The sequence below is a fragment of the Ostrea edulis genome, chromosome 5 (assembly GCF_947568905.1).
Source record: "Ostrea edulis chromosome 5, xbOstEdul1.1, whole genome shotgun sequence".
NCBI lineage: Eukaryota > Metazoa > Mollusca > Bivalvia > Ostreida > Ostreidae > Ostrea > Ostrea edulis.
Window position 1 is genome coordinate 29,423,216 of NC_079168.1, and position 21,176 is coordinate 29,444,391.

Sequence of the window (21,176 nt, forward strand, 5' to 3'; positions counted from 1 at the left end):
ACAGGGGCTCGTCACGAAATTTTTGTCTTAATAAAATTTGACATCGTCTATTCTATATTTACACAAGGGAGGAATCCAGAATCCCAAAATTCGCTAACTAAAATTTTCATTCGTCTCCTTTTTATATTTCAAGGACGTTAAATATTACGACCCCGGTCTCGATCGATCGAGGAAAGATCATAGTTTGTAAAAATACCTAATATATGTTTGCACCGGCAATAGATATCAAGAAGCAATGCGTTTTCTGTCGTTTACGAACCACAGGAACTTTTCCTCAATCACCCAAAATAGAAAACGCGTTCTTATTGGTCAATTCATATTGTACCCCAAACCGGGTGGGTGTAATGTCCTGATAAGTGTAATGACCTGATTGACCTGATGGGATATAAAGTAATATTATTAAGGAAATAAACGTTGTATTGAAATATTTTTTGTTTCTTATATCTTGTTTTATCATGTTTTATGATATTAGAAAAGAAGAACTTACAATAATTTATTTTAATACCCTTTTTATCGCATTTAGCAAAAGCGAAGGGTGTAATGTGCTGATAATTACATATATGGCAAGAAATTGGAGCAGTTTCCCTGGGTAGCAATTTTGTAACCAGGTTACACTAGAAAACAGTGTTACAATGTTAAATGCAGGGTTACGAGGGTTACACTAGAAAACAGGGTTACAAGGTTAAATGCAGGGTTACAGGGGTTACGAGGGTTACAGACCTTTCTCTCATATTGAAACAATGGTTTGTAACTCTTGTAACCCTGCATTTAAAGATAAGTGGGTGTTGAAACAAAGGTTCGTAACCCCTGTAACCATGCATTTAAAGATAAGTGGGTGTTGAAACAATTGTCTGTAACCCTTGTAACCCCTGTAACCTTGCATTTAAAGATAAGTGGGTGTTGAAACAATGGTCTGTAACTCTTGTAACCCCTGTAACCTTGCATTTAAAGATAAGTGGGTGTTGAAACAATGGTCTGTAACCCTCGTAACCCTGTATTTAAAGATAAATGGGTGTTGAAACAATGGTCTGTAACCCTCGTAACCCCTGTCACCTTGCATTTAAAGATAAGTGGGTGTTGAAACAATGGTCTGTAACTCTTGCAAGCTTAAAATAAAGGTGGTCGATATTTACTAGATTTTCAGCACTATAAGACATATGTTTGATATGCTACATTGGATAAAAATATTGTCCCTATTGTAACCTGGTTACAAAATTGCCACCCAGGGAAACTGTACCAATTTCTTGCCATATCTAGATAATTAGAGTAATGTCCTGATGAAGTATTTTACCAATCTGAGCTGTAATGTTACGTGTATATATTTATTTTTTGTAGTCATTATTTTGTATGAATAGTTATATTTAATATGTTGTAAAACATAATTATCAAATGTTGTTTAAACGAGTATTATAACGAGTTTTCTTCCGCGGTGGTGTAATGTCCTGATGAAGAATGACCTGATGAGATTTTCTGCGGTGTAATGTCCTGATGAAGATTGACCTCATAAGACGTGTCGTATAGCTTTATTACTTTAACAAGTTAATTTGAAAGTTATATGAAAGAAGTAGTATTTATATTGATTATTTCTAAAGTTTTCATAAAGATTATTTTAATTTCGGCATTTTGGAAGGAGTATATTTGCTATTCCAAAAATTGGTATATTGAAATTATTTGTTTGTGCGTCGCATGCAATATTTTAGGTCATACTTTTCATTTATTATTTCTAACGTTTATCTTAATTATATATATTTATTCATTCATCCAATTCTGGGCTATGTTGGGCATACAAAATTCTAGAAGAAAAAAATCAAGATAAGTACACAATCACAACAATATATGTTATGACGTACACATGTACGATGCATGACAATATAAGATATATATAATTTACGAATTATACCAGAGATATACATGTTTTTATCGTATGAACAGTGTTTATTATTATTCAAGTTCTTCTTTTGAAAATATTAATGAAAAATTACCAAGTAAAGCGTTGTAATATTATACAAATCTTGCTTCATATTCGATAATCTTGATATTTGAATTCGATAATCTTGATATTTATATGCGGAAATTTTGATTTATATTTGACAATCTTGTTCAATTTTTCAAATATAAATAACAAGATTATCGAATATAAATCAAGATATGTATAAAACTGCAATATTAACTGCAATTTGTTATCTGTATTTGACGTGATAGTTTAAATTATTTTTGATGTTACCGAATTCTTTACTACCATTCATACTTTAACTTCAGCGATTAAAGATGTGCCTCTGAAAATTAATTGCTAAATTGAAATTAATTTGTTTTTACATCGCGGTATTTCAGCCTTGAAGTCGAAATAAGCCAGGTATACGGTAGTTACTCACAATTACCAAATTATTTAGCTTGCGTCACTTGGACTATCGGGATTGGATACTTTATTTTCCTTTATCAACTTCTCCAAATTATAAGTATGCAAAATCATTGGATGCCAATTCTGTATGGTTCCAATTTGGAAATCCATGCATAATAAAATAGTTTTTTGTTTAATTTCATTGGCAAAAATATTTTGAAAATGTGCGCGAACATCCAAGAATGCATATTCATAATGCAATTATCTACTCTCAATTAAGTATATTCTCTTTAAAAAGGTGAAAATTTTCCCTTCTTTTTTATAAATCGAGATTCGTTAAAATGGGTATTGTGCGTGTTGTAAAATTACTCGTGTCTTTCGTGAAACGCTTATTAAGGTAATTTTTTGAATGAATAAACTAAAAAAGAATTATGAAAACTTCAAGAATTGCAATTTTACGCTGTTCAGAGGTGTCTGCCCGCATTATTTTCATTTTCATTTTTTATTGGTTTCAATTTGTTATTTATAAATTAATAATATTTTAGTGGTTAATTTAATCCTGAACAGTGTATATAATTGCCCAGGTATAGTATAACATGTACGGATACCTAGCGGTGACAACTAAGTACATGTCTTTATTTTATTTTTACATGTACATACACCTCCTTTCATATCTGTGTCTGAGTTCCTTCGGGAGCTTCTGGGAGGAGATAATGTTGGACATTCGGGGTTGACTGCAATATAACTGTATATGTTATATGAAGTCCTCACCCATTGCACATATGTCCTAACTCCCAGCCGGGTATTACAAAGAAAGGAGACTAATGTGATAGGCCCCATATACTAACACCTATCACTAATGAATATAAAATTGCATTATTTTACGTTAATGTGACCTTATAAGTGCACTTCACACTGACAACCATAAAACTGAATAGATATAGCTTGACTGTAGATTAAGTGGGGTCCGATTAAGTGTGATTAATGCAGGATTAATGCAATCGGAGGGGCTTAACGACACGGAATCTGTTTATATAGTTAATTGGCTTCATATGTATTTGAACTCGATTATGAAGAGTATGGTAAGGGTTGTCTACGTGAGTGCACAAAATATGTTCACATTTGCAAGAATGAAATAAATTGCTCAAATTCTGTGCTTAGAAAGTTATACTATTTTATAAAAGAACACTGATGTACATATAGTGTTAGGTGTGACTATCACTGTACAAGAAAGCGTACAACCTTAGACAGATCGCTAGTTAAAGTACGTGATAGTTTAGATTAGGACATCAATGTTTGGTGTACAACCTAAGACAGATCACGTAATACTGATGTGTTTGATTGTATTATGATAGGCCCCTTTGTAAAGTAGGTGATTATGCAGTAAATAACGATGATGGGGGAAAATAGGAGAGAGAGAAAAAGAAATATGCAACACAAAAAAGAAACAAACAAAAAGAAAAAAGGGGGAGATGAAAAGGAAAACAAGAAGATGAATGGGGGAAAAATTAAATATGAAAAAAAAAAATATAGGAAGAGAAAGAAAAGAATGGAAAAATGAAAAGAAAAGAAAAACCCAATCTGTGATATGTATGTATGTACATGTATATATATGTTAGGGAGAGTGAACTATCCTGGAAAGACCAAACGTCGGGTCTCATGCTACTTTCAGGCGTACATTAATCAAAGCGAAATACATTAATTCAAAAATGTATTACGTTATGATTTCCTAAGACAGATCGTCTGGTGATATCATGGGTGGTAGATGACTCTCATGTTAGGCTATACCATTAAATGTGTACATTCCAAGACAGATCACATTTAATGGTACTTTTTTGTGTGTATAGCTAATTACAATTTACTATTTGTTTTGTAAGGATGACATAGATTATTTCTCCGATCTATGACAATCCATTTGTATTTCAAGGGAGAATCTAAGCACAAAATTATGAGCAATGTTTACAGTTATACGAAACAAATTCCATGTTCAATGCAAAAATTCGAACATGGAATGTTTTAGTGTGGCACAATTAAATTTTGTAAATTCTTTATTCTAATTCTTTCATTGGTTTTGTAGATTCAAAGATTTCCATCCAGAGGGTCAAGAAAAAACGCTGAGGGTTGCCCATCCAATAACCAGTCCCTCCATAGATCAGGACGTGGCGTTTTCATGGTAATTTAAGTCTTTAAAAAAATTCATATCATTACAAAAATTCGTTATCACCGTTCGACATTTACTGTATGAAAAACTAATTAATCTTTATATCAATTTTAGCTCCACTTCTATCAACACGCAACTCCATGATGTCAACCATTATCCTGACGCAGATCTATCCTCGGTCTTGCCTTTGACTGGAGGTGGAGTTACTGTGTTCTCTACAGGCATACTGACCAACGACCAAATATTAGATGCTATCCTTCACGCAGGCGATGATACAGTTTGTCGTGTTCCACCTGTCAGATTGTGAAAAACCACTATCACATACGGATGCCTGGGTTAAAGGATGGCAAAGGTCGAAGTCGCCCAAATGCTTCAAATAATTTCGTCGGGTTTCTTATTCCCTAGCAACCAACCAGAAAAGAATCCTAGTGTCTTACCATGGTGACGAGAACATGTATGTGCCAATGCCACTCGGCAACAGTAAGTCATCCGATGAGTACGTCCGGAGTACGAAGTCTTTGCTCACCGAGATGAAAACGACACAGACAAAGCCGATGAAATTGTATAGGAAATTAACATCAAATCCAAATGTCAACGGGGAACACCATGGCATACTAAATCCAAGAAACTTGCAATAAGTCAAGAATCACCAGTGCGCTGCTAGAGAAAAGGGAAAATTGAGTAAAGATGACATTTACAATCTCATGCAACTGGCGTATCATTTAGAGGGATATGTACATGAGATAACAGTCTACCCAGATTTGTTAATCATCTTTGCATTGCCAGAAATCATAGACTGTTTCGTCGATCTACTACAACGTGAAACGGACACTCCAGTGTGCTTAGTGTATGACACTACTTTTAATCTTGGCGATTTTTATGTATTTCCATTGGTTTTTCGCAATGTACTTTTCGAAAATACCCCATGGAGTCCCCTTGCTTTTCTGATCCATGACAAAAAATATCAGAAGTGCCACAATCGCCTTTTCGAGTTTCTCGCCGACAGAGTTCCCGTTTTGAAAGATAAAACAATTCCTTTCATCACCGATAGAGAGCCAGCACTGACCGAAGCAGTGGAGAATTATTTTCCAAACATAAGAGTTCTGCATTGTTGGAATCATTTAAAAAGAGATTTCAAGGAAGAACTTAGGAAGCTTGGGGCAGAACAATCCGAGATGGGGGTGTACTTGTCAGATTGGCGTCAGATGGTACAGTGCGAGACTGAGGAGAAATTTTTAAAGATATATGAAAAACTGACTGCAAAGTGGGCAGAAAAAGCAAAAAAGTACTTTGACAGGTATTTGAAAAAAGACATCCTGTCTTATTCCGGAAGATGGGTTATCGAACAGATTCCGTCGTTATTCGACCCATTCTCCGGAATAACCAACAACCCATCTGAAAGCATTAATGCAGTTTTGAAGCGTATGACGGGCTGGCAAGAACTACCGGTGGACTGTATGATGCTATCCCTATTCCATCTGCAGAACTTTTACCATGTCGAGATACAAAGAGGACGTGCAGGCATCGGGAATTACAAACTAAAGCAAACCCATCATGTGGCCCGTCTGGATAAAGACGAAATCAAAATACCATACAAAATAGTAAATCCTGACGAAATAATTCAGTATGTCCGATCCTCCATCTCCAATGTAGTAACAACTGCACCGACGAGGACACAGATTAATACAACTGCAATGATCTCGCCACCCACGGACCCAAAAGAAACACCGTCAAACAAGAAACCAGAAGAAACTAGCTTCTCAGACGACCTGCCCACTCCCACGGATCATAGTCCCGTGCAGCTTGTTGAAGTAACACCGAGGAAGGACAGGGACACAAGTCAGAGGACCCTTGCGTTCTGGATAATAAGGGCGTCACACATGTACCCGACTGCAACGCCTATGTCGTATCAGGACATAACGACAAGAAGTACTGTGTATCATTGCATCCAGTTTCCAGTGATGCAATGTAAATATTATTTGAAACAAAATAATGGAACTAAAAAAAAAAACCAACTAATAAACACCAACAAAATAAACCAAAAAAAAAAAAAACAACAAAAAACCAACAAACAAACAAAAAAAAAAAAAAAAGAAAAGAAAAAAAAAGGACCCAGGGTAGAACCACGTCCACGTCGTTGGGTCTGGAAACATGCAGTTTAGCGCTAGCATGGCTAAGCGTTCTACACACAAGCAGAAATTGAAACATTATTTTTTAAAAAGTTTTTTGACCTCTTACATGTTTTTGGTCAATGTTTTTTCCAGCTACATGAACATATGAATGTACATATTTATTTGATATATAATTCAGGAAACAAATGTTTTGTCCAATGTTTCATTTCGCTCAGTACTGTCACTATCTAAATTATGCAATCAACATATCATTATTAACATTAAACAAATCTATCCTTTAATTTAAATTAAAATCAAATGTTTTTATTATATTTTCTAAACTCGGGTTTGAATTTTCTTTCTTCCCCAGCAAAACAATATCTAATAAGAATTTTGAAGGACCAATTTTACATGTACATAAAGAAATTAATTTATCTTTTAGTTTTGTCAGCCAAGTTTAATAGTTCCAGAACAACAAGAAGTAGCGATAGTGACATTTTATATTTACCAAAAGTTCGAACTGAATATTATAAACGGTCTTTTAAGGTATCCTCCACAATTTTATGGAATCAGTTGCCTGAGTCTGTCAGAAGCTGTGGTTCTATTACATCTTTTAAATCAGCATATTTGCAGCATTATTTCTCAAATAAGTGATATATAGATATGATGTATATGGTTTGGTTTTTTTTTTTTGGTTTTTTTTGTTCCCCCCCCCTCCCCCCCAGTGATATCGTGTGTATATTTTATGTATATATTTTATATTATGTTAATATCTATTTTTCTATTCTCTCATTTATCTGTCTGTGAATATGTTTTATACAGGACCACAATGTAAACTAGTCATTTGTACTAATTGTGCTATCCTGTCTAAATAAAAGAATTTATTATTATTATTATCTTGATTTTCTAATGATTAAAATTTACACATATTAAGGCTCAGAATTTGTATATAACTGTTAATTGAATTATCGAAACATTGTTAAAAATCATATATCAACAAAATCATATACATTTTGAATATTTTCTGTTATTATAAAAAAGAATTAGATACTGTATCTTTTATTTCTATTCTTAAATAGAATTATTTTTTGCGATAAATAAACGTACATTGAACCAAAATAGAACACATGACTGATTTAGTACTTTTGACTAAAAAAACCCATAACAAATAGAACAATATGTAAAATAGAATATTTCTTCAAGACAATTAGTAATAAATTTGTAATTAAAATTCATCAAATTAAATTTAATTTGTAATGAGGGCTCTGCGGTAGAACTACGGTCCACGTCGTAGAATCGGGGAAAACACATAATTTATGTGGCTTAGAGTTCTGCCATAATTTAGAAACACAAAGAATGCCTAATAATGGTAAATTTTATTAATTTTTAAAAGTAATTTGTTTCCGTTATAATGGTAATTTTCTTTGGATCATATTAATTGTTATGAGTTATGTTTGTTAACCGTACCTGTATAGGTGTCCGTTTTCGGTTTTTGTATTTATAACACAGTACTAGATTTACCGCTTTTGAGTAGGTGACATTTCAAGTTTAAGAATTTATACTTATTATTATTGGGTTTTTTTTAATTGTGCGAATCAATTTGGACATAAAGATTGTTCCCGAGAAGTATAAAGTAATTCTGTTAGCCGGTTTTAATATTATCTTTAAAACATCGCAATCCGGGACCATCGGGAGTCGGGAGTCGACAGTACTAGATTTACCGCCCACCGTACAGCGCCGAAACATCTGGCAACCTTAGGATAACTTAAATAGTTTCGTAAATAATCAATCTTTGGAGAGAAAAAAAGTAAATTGAATGAGAGTGTAATATCTATATTTAAATATCTTCGTAAGATTTGTTTAAAATTCATGTTACTTTTTTAAATATACTGAAAATTTCCAAATACGAAACATTTTTGTAATACGAAACTGCTGCCTAAACATTTTAATTGTGATCCAACGGATGTGAGAGGACTGTCATGATCATGTAAACAAGGAGAAGCAATTTATTTTTAATATGTATAGTAAGTTAATTGTTGATTTAGTAATTATGTTATGATTAAGACAATGAGGGATATGTTGTTGGTGGTGATCTAGTAGTAGGAAGCAACGGAAAGCATTGGACTAGACCCTATTCTCTTTAGAGAAGTCGAGAGGCATAGCCTTCATCGACTTCTCTTCGCAAGCATTCATGTTTTGATTCTGGAAAACGTGTAAATGCCGGAGTCGGTGACGGTTTATGCTTCAACCGACGTTTCGACTCAGATGTGCCTGGATTTACGCAATAGACAATTTGTTTTCAAACATTTAACAGCAATGCACAAAACCGTCACAAGGAAATCAACACTTACTTGCTTTTAATCCATTTTCAATATGCCCCTGTCCCGGGTTTAAATCACAACTCTGATTACGTCAGCCTGCTTTTCCCTATTGTGACAGCTCCCAAGACCAGTTAACGTAAACCCGGGAGAGGGGACATGTTGAAAATGGATTAAAAGCAAGTAAGTGTTGATTTCTTTATGACAGTTTTGAGCATTACTGTTAAATGTTTGAAAACAAATTGTCTATTGCGTAAATCCAGGCACATCTGAGTCGAAACGTCGGTTGAAGAATAAACCGTCACCGACTCCGGCATTTACACGTTTTCCAGAATCAAAACATGAATGCTTGCGAAGATAAGTCGATGAAGGCTATGCCTCTCGACTTCTCTAAAGAGAATAGACTAGACCCATGATTTTGAGTTATATTGTTTTCTTCCCAGTTGGTCAAGAAATAGACCTAAATGATGATAAACAATACAATGTAAATTACGTGTCTTTTGATGTTTCTATTTTACTTTATTTTCTCAATCTGTTATTTTTTCCTCAACTGAAAAATGTATAAGTTCTGTACCCTGGCCCTATTCTCTTTAGAGAAGTCGAGAGGCATAGCCTTCATCAACTTCTCTTTGCAAGCATTCATGTTTTGATTCTGGAAAACGTGTAAATGCCGGAGCCGGTGACGGTTTATGCTTCGACCGATGTTTCAACTCGAATGTGCCTGGATTTATGCAATATACAACTTGTTTTCAAACATTTAACAGTAATGCACAAAAGTGTCACAAGGAAATCAACACTTACTTGCTTTTAATCCATTTTCAACATGTCCCCTGTCCCACATTTACGTTAAGTGGTCTTGAGAGCTGTCACAATAGGGGACCAATTAAAAGAAAAGCAGGCTGACGTAATCAGAGTTGTGATTTAAACCCGGGACAGGGGCATGATGCCTAATGGTGCACTGAATTTTCGAGCTAGGAGACAACAAGATTAGGATGATAATCCACGTAAGTTCACAATCATAGTCCAAGGCGTGACTTGGCGAGATCTGTCATTTTTGACAAGGGACTTCTGGAATTGGCGTCAAAAAAAATTTCTTGTTAAAGGTCTAGAATTTGCTCGGATTATTTTCCGCGCTCTAGTCATTAGAACTTGCAGTACGAGCCAGCTTTACGCTGGCTCGCTGCGTTCGCTATAACAGTTACTTTAAAAAAGAGTAATATCACAGGCCAGAGTATTCTCTTTAGAGAAGTCGAGAGGCATAGCCTTCATCGACTTCTCTTCGCAAGCATTCATGTTTTGATTCTGGAAAACGTGTAAATGTTGGAGTTGGTGATGGTTTATGCTTTGATTGACGTTTCGACTCAGATGTGCCTGGATTTACGCAATAGACAGCAATGCACAAAACCATCACAAGGAATTCAAAACTTGCTTGCTTTTAATCCATTTTCAACATGCCCCTGTCCCGGGGTTAAATTACAACTCTGATTACGCCAGACTGCTTTTCTCTTAACTGGTTCCCTATTGTGACAGCTCCCAAGACCAGTTTAAAAAAAACCGGGACAGGGAACATGTCGAAAATTGATTAAGTGTTGATTTCCTTGTGACAGTTTTGTGCATTACTGTTAAATATTTGAAAACTTGTCTATTGCGTAAATCGAGGCACATCTGAGTCGAAACGTCGGACGTCAGTAGAAGCATAAACCGTCACTGACTCCGGCATTTACACATTTTCCAGAATCAAAACATGAATGCTTGCGAAGAGAAGTTGATAAAGGCTATGCCTCTCGACTTCTCTATTAAAGAGAACACGGCCAGAGGAGCTTTATGTACATCTTTATTCCTTCCACACTAAAAGATACACACACACACATACTGATCAAAGTCAGAAACACATAGTGCTAATTTTTCACTGGTTCAGAAGCTTTTCGAATATTCTGTTCTCTTTTTCATGTTTTTTTTCCCGGCCAGAATGAATCACCTGATTACTCCCTGTTACATCTAATGCTATTGTCTACAGAATTTAAGGACAATAATACATGTTTTCATCCTAAAATCAGTCTTCATGAAAACTCGGTGGTCTGAAGACTGAGTGAGGCCTGTGAATTTTAAGGTTGTGTCAGTGAAAATCAAAAATAAAGAAGTCTTGTGGACTTGTAGACTTTTTGTAAGTCACACTAAATACAATGTTGGATGGAGATATTCTAAACATCTTATTTGTATAAATTGTATAATCAATTGTTTACATTTAATGTTGGTTGATAAGACTACTTCCTAAGGTGCACTTGGGCTGTTTTCATGTTTGTGAAAAATACTAGAATTTGTAATCTCATTTGTGGATGAGGAGAGAGAGGGAGAATACCTAGCTGTAATAATGTAGCCCTCTCCGATTTTTTGTTTTGGGAGAGGGCTACAACTCCTTAGGATCTCAGTAATGGTGCAAATGTGGGAGTGATTCACTCCCACAACATTTTCGATCATTCTAAACATTTCCTGACTTTCTTTACATAAATAAAATGATATTCTATGTTTCTTCGTTAATATATAAATTTACAACCTGCAATTTATGATTTGTGAGGCTCTATTCTACCGTTTTCAACATTTTCGATATATTCCAATTTCTCCATTAATATTTGTGCACCATGTTTGATGTACTGAAGTTTCAATTTCCGATTGTCAAGTTATTTGCATATGCCATATAAGGTAGTATTTACATCCATGGACAAGTACGGAGGAGAGAGCTATTTCATCGGTATTAAAAAGGTTTAGATTTAATTTAAAGTTAGAAAATGAACAGCAGAGTGTAAATTCTTTCTGCAACCATATAATTTTCCTTTCTATGTCGGAGTGGCTTGAGTAACTACATTTTCACGCAGATTGTCAGTGTTTAGGTTTTTCAGTAGATTCACCTAGACGAAGAAAATTGAAATGCTGCACAGTCATGATGTTTAATGAAAAACACCTTTATTAGCCATGTCCAAGCACAAAGTTGGTACTCCTTTTTGTGTAAACAACCTTTGGGACTAATACACAGAGCTTATTATTGGTTATTTGTAAAATTATTTTGCACCATTACAGAGATCCTTTGGAATTGTAGCCCAGTCCCGAAAACATCAGAATAAAAAATAATCGGATAGGGCTACATTATTGAAACTAGAGAATACCCTTTACGGTGTTGTTTTTCTGGAAACAGAAAGTCGTTGCACAGGTTAATAATTATGCAAATCATGTAGGTCAATCACATGTATTCATGCACCACGTAAACAACAGTGCTTCCCAAGGTCTTCTGGTACTTACTGGACATTTGGTCCAGTAATCTTTGATATATTTCTAACAACAAAAAAATAATCTTAAAATACCTTATAGATACCGTATATACTCGCCAATAAGTCGGTTGTATAGTTTTTAGGTTATTTTGGAGGGAATTGCCATTGACACATTTATTAGTCGGTCTAACTTTTTTTCAAGAATCAGTTGACAATTTCAAATCAATGCTCTCATGTTTTTACCTGTGTTTCAAATAACATTTTGAGAAATGTGCCGATATTTGATATTTTTTTCCCAACAAATCAATTTTTCACATCAATACTCGTATGTATTTGTCCATGTTTCAATAATGTTTTGAGATATGACATCGATATTTCACTTTTGATTCTCAGCAAATTAAACAGTTTTTATTTTGTTTATTTTGTCCATGTTTTTGTTGTTTAAAAAATACTAGGCTATACATTACGCCATCCAGAAAAATACTAAACTTCTTAGGACACTCCTATAAGTCGGCCATAGAGTTTTGGACCAAAATTTAACTCCCAAAAAATCCGACTTATAGGTGAGTATATACGGTATATATTTTTTCTAACAAACTTGCTCCCGCGGGGATCCGGGTTTGAATAGGTCCTCAGTACCCCTTGCTTGTCATAAGAGGCAACAATGGGGCGGTCCTTTGGATGAGACCGCAAAAACCGAGGCACAGCAGGTGTGGCACGATAAAGACCCCTCCCTGCTCAAAGGCCATAAGTGCCGAGCATAGGCCTAAATTTTGCAGCCATTCACCGGCAATGGTGACATCTCCATATAAGTGAAATATTCTCAAGAGGGACGTAAAACAATATTCAATCAATCTAACAAATTTGAAAGAGGTAGTTGTGCTATTTTAAACTAACTAACAATTATGTTCAACTTTTGAAGGAAGGCAGTTGTACTGATGTAATAAATATAGTAAATCATTTCCTATTTCAGGCAAACACAGAGACTGTTCATTCCGGTCACCATGTACAGCATCAATAAGAGATGTGAAGTCGCTGGAAGTAGAAGTATTTCGTCACATCCAGAATCGGCAGTATGGTGGGAATCATCTGTATGTAAACCATAAGAAGTTGCTGTCACCTTTTGTGTCCCAGCGTATACCACCATTACTGATGGAAAGGGAATATGATATGGGAAAAATCAATAAAATCTTCACTTCTCATTGGCTAGATGACAGACAGGTTGCCTTGGGAACCAAATGCAATAAGGTAGGATGATTATTGATTTATGTACCTGTGTTATAGTTTTGATTTGATAGGATTGTTTGCAATTCAATTTAATGAAATGTGAACAGGTTCTTTGGGTGAATTTTTAGTATAGTAGTGAACTAGTGGTAATGATAAATTTTCAATAAATTAAATTTTACCATGCCCCAAGTTACGTCAGTGTGGAATACCCTGTTTTGTCTTATTTCAGCTTATCATCATGGACACAAAGACTGGTAAACAATTTCATATACCCTCCCTGAAGAGTAGTAAGAATAGTATTCCAGCTGAATGTCCATGTGGGATCCACAGTATAGCCTTAAACCCCTCCCATACTCTGTGTGCCACGGGGGCAGAGAACACCAATGACCTCGCTGTGTACCAGTTACCAACTTTTGATCCGGTTATGGTGGGAGAGGTAAGTGTTCTCCAATCCAAAATGAGACTGTTTAATTACATGTATTTAAAATCAGAAGCAATTTGAACTGGGATTCCATAGGTTTATTTACAAAATATTATGTTGCATTATACATGTATATCATTATGTAATATGATGCGTTGTCTTTCAATTCAAACATCAAATCATGGATTATGTCTATTATGGTTGATACGATCAGCCACTGAAAATAGGGGGGAGGGCAAAAAGTTTCACAAGTTTAATAGCATGTATGTCCGCCATTTGCACCAATGCATTCTTCACACCTACGACACATTGAACAAATCAGGTTATACAGAAATGCCTGGGGAATGTTCCACCATATGCGCAATAAAGAACCACACAAAGTCTCCAACGTATCAGGGTGGTTTGGCTCTTGATGTAAATGTCGTTCCATTTCATCCCAAACATGTTCTATAATAGGTGATAAATCCGGTGACATCACAGACATGTTCTATAGGTGATAAATCCGGTGACATTGCAGACATGTTCTAGACGTGATAAATCCGGTGACATCACAGGCCAGGGTAGCACATTCATGTTTTGCTGCTGTAGTCACTAACAATGCGTTGTCCTGCTGTCTTCTGGTTGTTATGAATGAATGGAATGACTCGCTGACAATCTCATCACGGTAGTGTACGCCGGTTAAATTGCCTTCCACTATCAATCACCAAAGGGGTCCTTCCATGTGTTGTAATTCTATCCCAGACCGCCGAATTGGTGGCACTAAATAATGCAGGCTTCAATGTAACATTTTCCTGCACGACAGTAAGCCTAAAGACAACCATCACTGCTATCAAAATGAAATCTCAACTTGTCCGTTAACAGAATTCCGCCCATTCTCTGTTATTTAAACAACGATGACTCCTACACCACACTTAAGTTACCTTACTACACGTGACGCCAGAACAAGATGGATAGCAGGACATCTTGAACAGATGTTGGCCTCTTGTAATCTGTTCCTTACAGTACAAGGACTTATCCGTCGATGCTCAGGGATGCTTCTAGCGGTCAAAGAAGCCGATTGAAATCAATTACACAAATGTGACGTCCTTATATATGTATCTTGCCGATGCGACATCACGGGAGGGTGTCCTGTAGCCCTTTTCACAAAAAATCATGAGCGGTCCGAACGGTGCCAGTTTGCTGATATCATCTCCATACAGCATTAACAGTGTTGATATGAACTCCAAACTGCCTTGCCACATTGATTTGAGACATCCCAGCTTCCAGCATCCCTAGAGCATGCAAATGATCATTTTCAATGATGCAAGACATCTCTCAATCAAAATTTTATTCCCAAAACCAATGTTTTTCTGTTTCAATACACTGAATACTGTCAATAAGTGTAAGAAATTCTAATGGATTACTAACCACGTGTTGCTTAGGCTCGAAACTCCAGAAAAATGTGCTTTGGCCATCAAGGCGAATCCAAGATGATATTGAACAAATTGAGTACTCAAACATGTGTTTAGTATAGACTATGCCAATAAGAATAAAGAGAGCTAGATCAAAGATTACTTTCTATGTTTTTGTTTAACTTTTTTACACAGTTTCTTTTTTTCCACTAGTATGTATTAAAGTGTCTCTCTATATATAAATAACACTTAACATACAAGGAACAGTGTTTACAGGAAGAAATGATCTGCTGGCACCTGTTAAATGGGATATATACTGAATGTTGTGACATCATGTTTTTTAAAGTTCAATGTGAGGTCTTAAAATCTTAAATTAACCTCAAGTTTTACCCACTCTGGGGTACACCAAAGAAAAGATTGTTTTAACTAATCAGAGACAAGTAAACTCCATGATCATTTTTTGAATTGATAATATACTGTTTCTTTCTTCTTCAGAGCGGGCATAATGATTGGATATTTGACATCACATGGATAGATGACGAATATTTAGTAACAGGTATCAGATTATAGACCATTCAAGCCATTGGATCATTGTTTATCATACAGTATTATTTCCAAATGAACTGATATGGTTAAAATTGATGACGTTTCATCATTGATTCAGAATCAGTGATTTTGGGAAAAAAACCTATTCAGACTTTGATTTATTTAGAATTTTTTTTAGGTGTCATAGGGGACCCATTCCCATCAGTAAAAAGTGTGTGTTTTTCCCAATTTCATCAAGGAAAATTCCCTCCAAAAACGATAAATAAATATTGCTAAATATATACAGCATTTATTTCTGCAAAAGACAGAAAAATAAAGATTGGCAGAGTGTAAAAAAGCAATAAAGGCCTTACAAATGAAGAAATAGCTCATATTTGAATAGATTTTTAAAAAATTAATATATAATTATGTATTACTCATAGCTGAATATTTTTGCTTGGTACCAACATTTTGTTTAACTCTTCAGATAAAAAAAAAATTAGTGGGTATGGCAGTAAGTAACTTGCAACCTGGAGCCCTGGTGTTTTATTTTAAAATTATCAGACATATATATGATTATGAATATTTATTGACTGTTCATGTGTGGATGAGTATGTGTGATTGTGTTTATAACACTGAGTTTGTAGACATTCTACAGGCTTCATGGAAAAACTTGTAAACACTGTTACAGGCCACATTTTACCTTGATTGATTTGATACTTCACAGGTAGCTTTGCTATCAAGAGAGGAAGAACCCTATTGATTTTTGGGTCTAAAGGTCAGGGTCACAATGGGACTTCTGCTCACTTCATGGAAAAAACCTATAAACACTGTACATGCCATATTTTGGCTGATTGATTTGATATTTCACAAGTAGCTTTGCTATCAAGAGGGGAAGAACCCTATTGGTTTCGGGATCAAAAGGTCAGGGTCACAATGATACTTCGTGGAAAAAGCATATAGATGCTCATTGTGAGTGGCATGCCCTGCGTTACAGAGCACTTGTTATGATTAGGAGATCAAAGATAGGGGGCGTATTGTTTTTAGTCTGTCTGTCTTCTTGCCCCTTGGTCTTTCTGTCTTGTTTATTTGCGTATGAGCTATTGAAGATAGAAGCATCTTTAAAATTTGTGAACTGAAATTTCAAAGTCAAAACTACTTGTATGTGGCTGATAAATTTCAAGGCCAAATTGACACAAAATAACATAGTCCTGCTTTTGAACATAGTGTTTCTCAAATATATGCTGTTTTTGTTGTTGTTGTTTTCTTGGTTGTTTTTTTTTATGAAAATGTAGCTGGTTCTTTTTTAATGATAAAAACTCTGAAGTTTTTTTTAATGACAATATTATCCATGTACTCTATTTTAGAGGTTGAGAAAGTTTAGGTATTTTGATTGATTTGACAAAACAGATTTGGAAACAGAAATGGTTTTATCTCATATTTCTGACAGGTTCTAGAGACAGCAAGCTTGCCTTATGGAGGGTAGATATGGCAGACAATGACTGTGATGAGACTGTAGCTGTGCCGTCCACCAGTAACAGTATACAGGTGCCAGATTACGCCATTACTACACCAGTCGTATCCAGGCTATGTGAGAAGGCTCAGAAAGTTAGAGCCCTTGCATATCATGATGACAGGAAGGCAAGATTTTACTACATTTTGTTAGTACTATGATGTACAAATAGAATATGTACTTGAAAACAAATAGAATGTGTACTTGATAAGGAATAGAATGTTTACTTGATAAGGAATAGAATGTTTACTAGAAAGATTTACTTTTTGGATTCTTGTCCAATAGCATTGATAGTGATCTTATTTTTAAACAGCTTGCCAATTATAAAAATCACCTCATGCTTTCATTGTCTATACACCCCCATAATACAGAGACATCATTAAGTCGTTTTTTCTTTAAAAAGAATAAACGACTTAATGTTGTCTCTGTATTATCGGGGTGTATAGACAATGAAAGCATGAGGTAATTTTTATAATCGCCAAGTTGTTTGATATACAGAAATTAACACACGCACACACACACTGTTTCCATGTAAGAAACAACCTAAATATTTGTTCCGTAGATTTATGATGTGTAGAATTGAAAGGTCAGTGATTTTATTGATAATGTTAAAAGAAGATTGAAATTCTGTAGGTTTTGTACTGGTAAATGTGCAGTAAATATTTGTTGGTAATAGATAAAAATATTTTTGATTAATGCCTTTCCACTCTTTACTTGGGTACTGTCAACCTTGATATGTTATAATTAAACTATGTGTGTGAATGTATGTATGAATGTTATTATCAGATACTAAAATTTGCAAATAAAAAAAAAAAATAGATAAAAGTCTTATGTAAAACTTTTTTTACTTGATAGGAACTGGCTGTTTTATCTCTGAATGCCTACTTTCATTTGTGGGATGTTGAAACTTTTAACGCTGTAAGTATAATTTTTGTGACATCAAGAAAGTTGGTGTATTTAAAGATTCCTTCATCAAAACAATATGTATATTCATCATAATAAATCTTTATTCTTAAAGTTACACATACAAACATCAATGACCATTAGTTGTATATACTAACTATTTACTGACTTGCACGGATGTTGGTACTTGGGGGTCATTTTATGGGAGGAAACCCACGCGTCTTAGTGGGCAACCACAATATCCTCTCACAAACAACCACTGCCTATCACAGGGATCGAACTCGGGTAACCGCAGTGAGAAACGAGGTGCGTTAAACTCTACGCTACCCAGACACCTTTCTGTAACATCATATTTTAATTTGTGTATATAATGTTTGTCTTTCAGAGAACTCACAGAGGTCTGATACACGCACGTGAGAATGTATGTATGGCAGTGTCTAAGAAGTACTGCAGTTACGCTGTAGGATCACAGTCTCACATCGACTTACTGGACCCACGCTGTCCAAACGCACAGACATCAATCATGTCAAAGCATCGAGGCAGTGGTAGGTCTCTCTCAAGACTCTTGTTAAATATGTACATTGAGAAATAGAGTTCTGGGGGAAAACATTCCCCACCATAAACAAATTTGATGTTAAAATTGATAAGAGGGGAGTTTGTACTTCATTGGTATCAGAGTTTTCTGTAACAAAGCAGGTGAATCTAGAATTTGAGGCTGGTCAAGTTGAGTGCGAAAGGAACAATTATGCTAGGGGTTTCTGGGGGCATTCGCTTCACGAGATACACCACAGACGAAATAAAATAGTTTGCTTTTATTTTCATATTGCTGGAATAACATGTTATAACTTTTGATCAATAGACCACTCGCGAATTCATGATCACACAATTTTAACATCCATGATTAGGGTGCAACGACTCGCTTGCCTCACGATACAATATGTACATGTATCACGATACAGACCTGACGATACGTATCATGATACTTTTAAGATGCTATGAATAATAACAAATGAACAATTACACAGCTTTTGGTGTCTTTTAATTGCACCATACTGTTACAACTACATGTATTACTTTTGAAAGCTCAAAACATCAACATGATCTACCGTTTTTTTTCGTTACACGGAATCCAAAATGCTCCCATAGTTAAGATTTATGGGTCGCAGGGGAGAAATAATTCAGCAGCATGCTTGGCACGAAGTTTTCCATTACCGGAAGCCATTTTACAACATAATTTTACAGCCAAATCGGACTGTTCAAATTAATCCGGACTGAGAATACCAAACTGCGGTATAGTGTAAAGTATCGTGAATTGAACCGTAGCATAATATTACCGTGATATACAGTACTGTCTCACGTTTAATCACTGCACCCTTAGTCCATGTGGCATTTTGCAATATTAAGTACTCACATAGATAGGGAATCTGCAGTATTGAGAACCCTAGGTAAGTTTTAAAAAATCAAAGGAGGTAAAAGGAAATATTTTTTGTAATAGAAAGTATGCAAGAGTGTTCATGGCCCTTATTGGCCTTCCATGGCTGAGTGGCTAGAATATCGTGATCAAATTCACACGGCCTCTCACCTCTGGTTGGTGCGGGTTCGAATCCCGCTCGCACCGGTAAGTGAGAAAGTTTCCCAGTTTACTTTTTGAAGGTCAATGGTCTCTTGTTGTATCTGGGTTCTCTCTTCCACCAATAAACACTGGGCACCACCAGATAACTGAAAAATTGTTGAGTGTGGCGGAAAACAGCAAAGCAATCAATCAATCAATATTATTATATGTTTGATTTTGTTTGCAGGAGTGCGTTCCCTTAGTTTTACTGATGACATCCTGACTATTGGTACTGGGGTAGGTGCTATCCTCTTCTTTGACATTAGGGCAGGGCGCTACCTGGAGAGTGATTGTGGACATGCATGTTCTCTGATTGTAGGCAGTGGATGGCTGGTACGGATAAATATCAAGTTTGACTGTTTTCTATTTAGATATATAATTGTTAAAAATATCACATTAAATTTTTTACCTTCAACCTTTGCCAAATAATGACAACATTTAGATGGAAACACACATTTTCTAAGTTTTTGAATTGTAAGCCTCATAGATTTTCATCATCAATATTGACTTACCTATGTGTTAATACACTAATGGAGAAATGACATTTCATATCTAATAAAAGTGTTTACTATGTACAAATTGTTGCAACAGACATCGCTAATGTTTAAGAATGTGTTTTTCAGAGACATGATGATACATACCGTGACTTTTTCTGGGAGTCAGAATACCCAAGTGCCATTTACACTCATCGCTACGACAGTTCAGGGACTCGACTGTTTGCTGCTGGAGGGCCTCTCCCGGCTGGTCTGTGGGGAAATTATGCTGGCCTCTGGCAATAAAGTACAAATACTCCGAAGTCCCTAATAATAAATGCATTATTTTGTTTATAAATTATTTGTGCATTAGATTTGGTATATAATCTGTTAGAATATTCCCATGATAATTTTGAAGAATGAAAGAAAATCATTTCTGCCCCTGTTAACAGGATTTAGAGGGAATCTCGAATTATTCTAAGATTTTGTCTGATCTCATTGGATAAATCTGAATTTCTTTCGTTAACTTTATGTTGTAATGATATTTGGGGATCTGTTAGTGTGCTTGTTTGTTGAATGTATGCTGCTGTACCCAGAAATAACTTGTTAGTGAATATTTCCATCAATTTTGTTAATGAATGTATGTTTTATTCTGTACCATGTTCTGGTGACTGTGATTAAATTCAATAATTTACCATTTTAACAAAGGTTTTATTATTTCAAATTTCACCAGATGGTTTTAGAGGAGCAATGTTAATGTAAAAACTCTCCCCAAAAACAAAGGGAGGTCCACTTTGGCCACCACACTCTCCCGAACCACCTTATCCCATCAAGATGATATTTATATTCCTGGAACACCAATAGTAACTATAACACAAGGACTACAGCAACTATAAGCATGTATATTGCATGTAATTTGA

General features: G+C 35.3%; 1 protein-coding gene across 1 annotated transcript; it reads left to right on the plus strand.

The window, feature by feature from the left end:
• The first annotated feature begins 8,483 nt into the window (after positions 1 to 8,483).
• On the plus strand, positions 8,484 to 20,963 carry LOC125651887 (DDB1- and CUL4-associated factor 12-like). The gene is made up of 9 exons (XM_048880727.2): positions 8,484 to 8,634; positions 13,165 to 13,439; positions 13,648 to 13,854; positions 15,726 to 15,786; positions 17,206 to 17,396; positions 18,124 to 18,186; positions 18,557 to 18,716; positions 19,971 to 20,116; positions 20,407 to 20,963. Exons 1-9 carry the CDS (start codon positions 8,628 to 8,630, stop codon positions 20,560 to 20,562), a joined length of 1,266 nt encoding a protein of 421 aa, XP_048736684.1. The 5' UTR covers positions 8,484 to 8,627; the 3' UTR covers positions 20,563 to 20,963.
• The last annotated feature ends 213 nt before the right edge of the window (positions 20,964 to 21,176 follow it).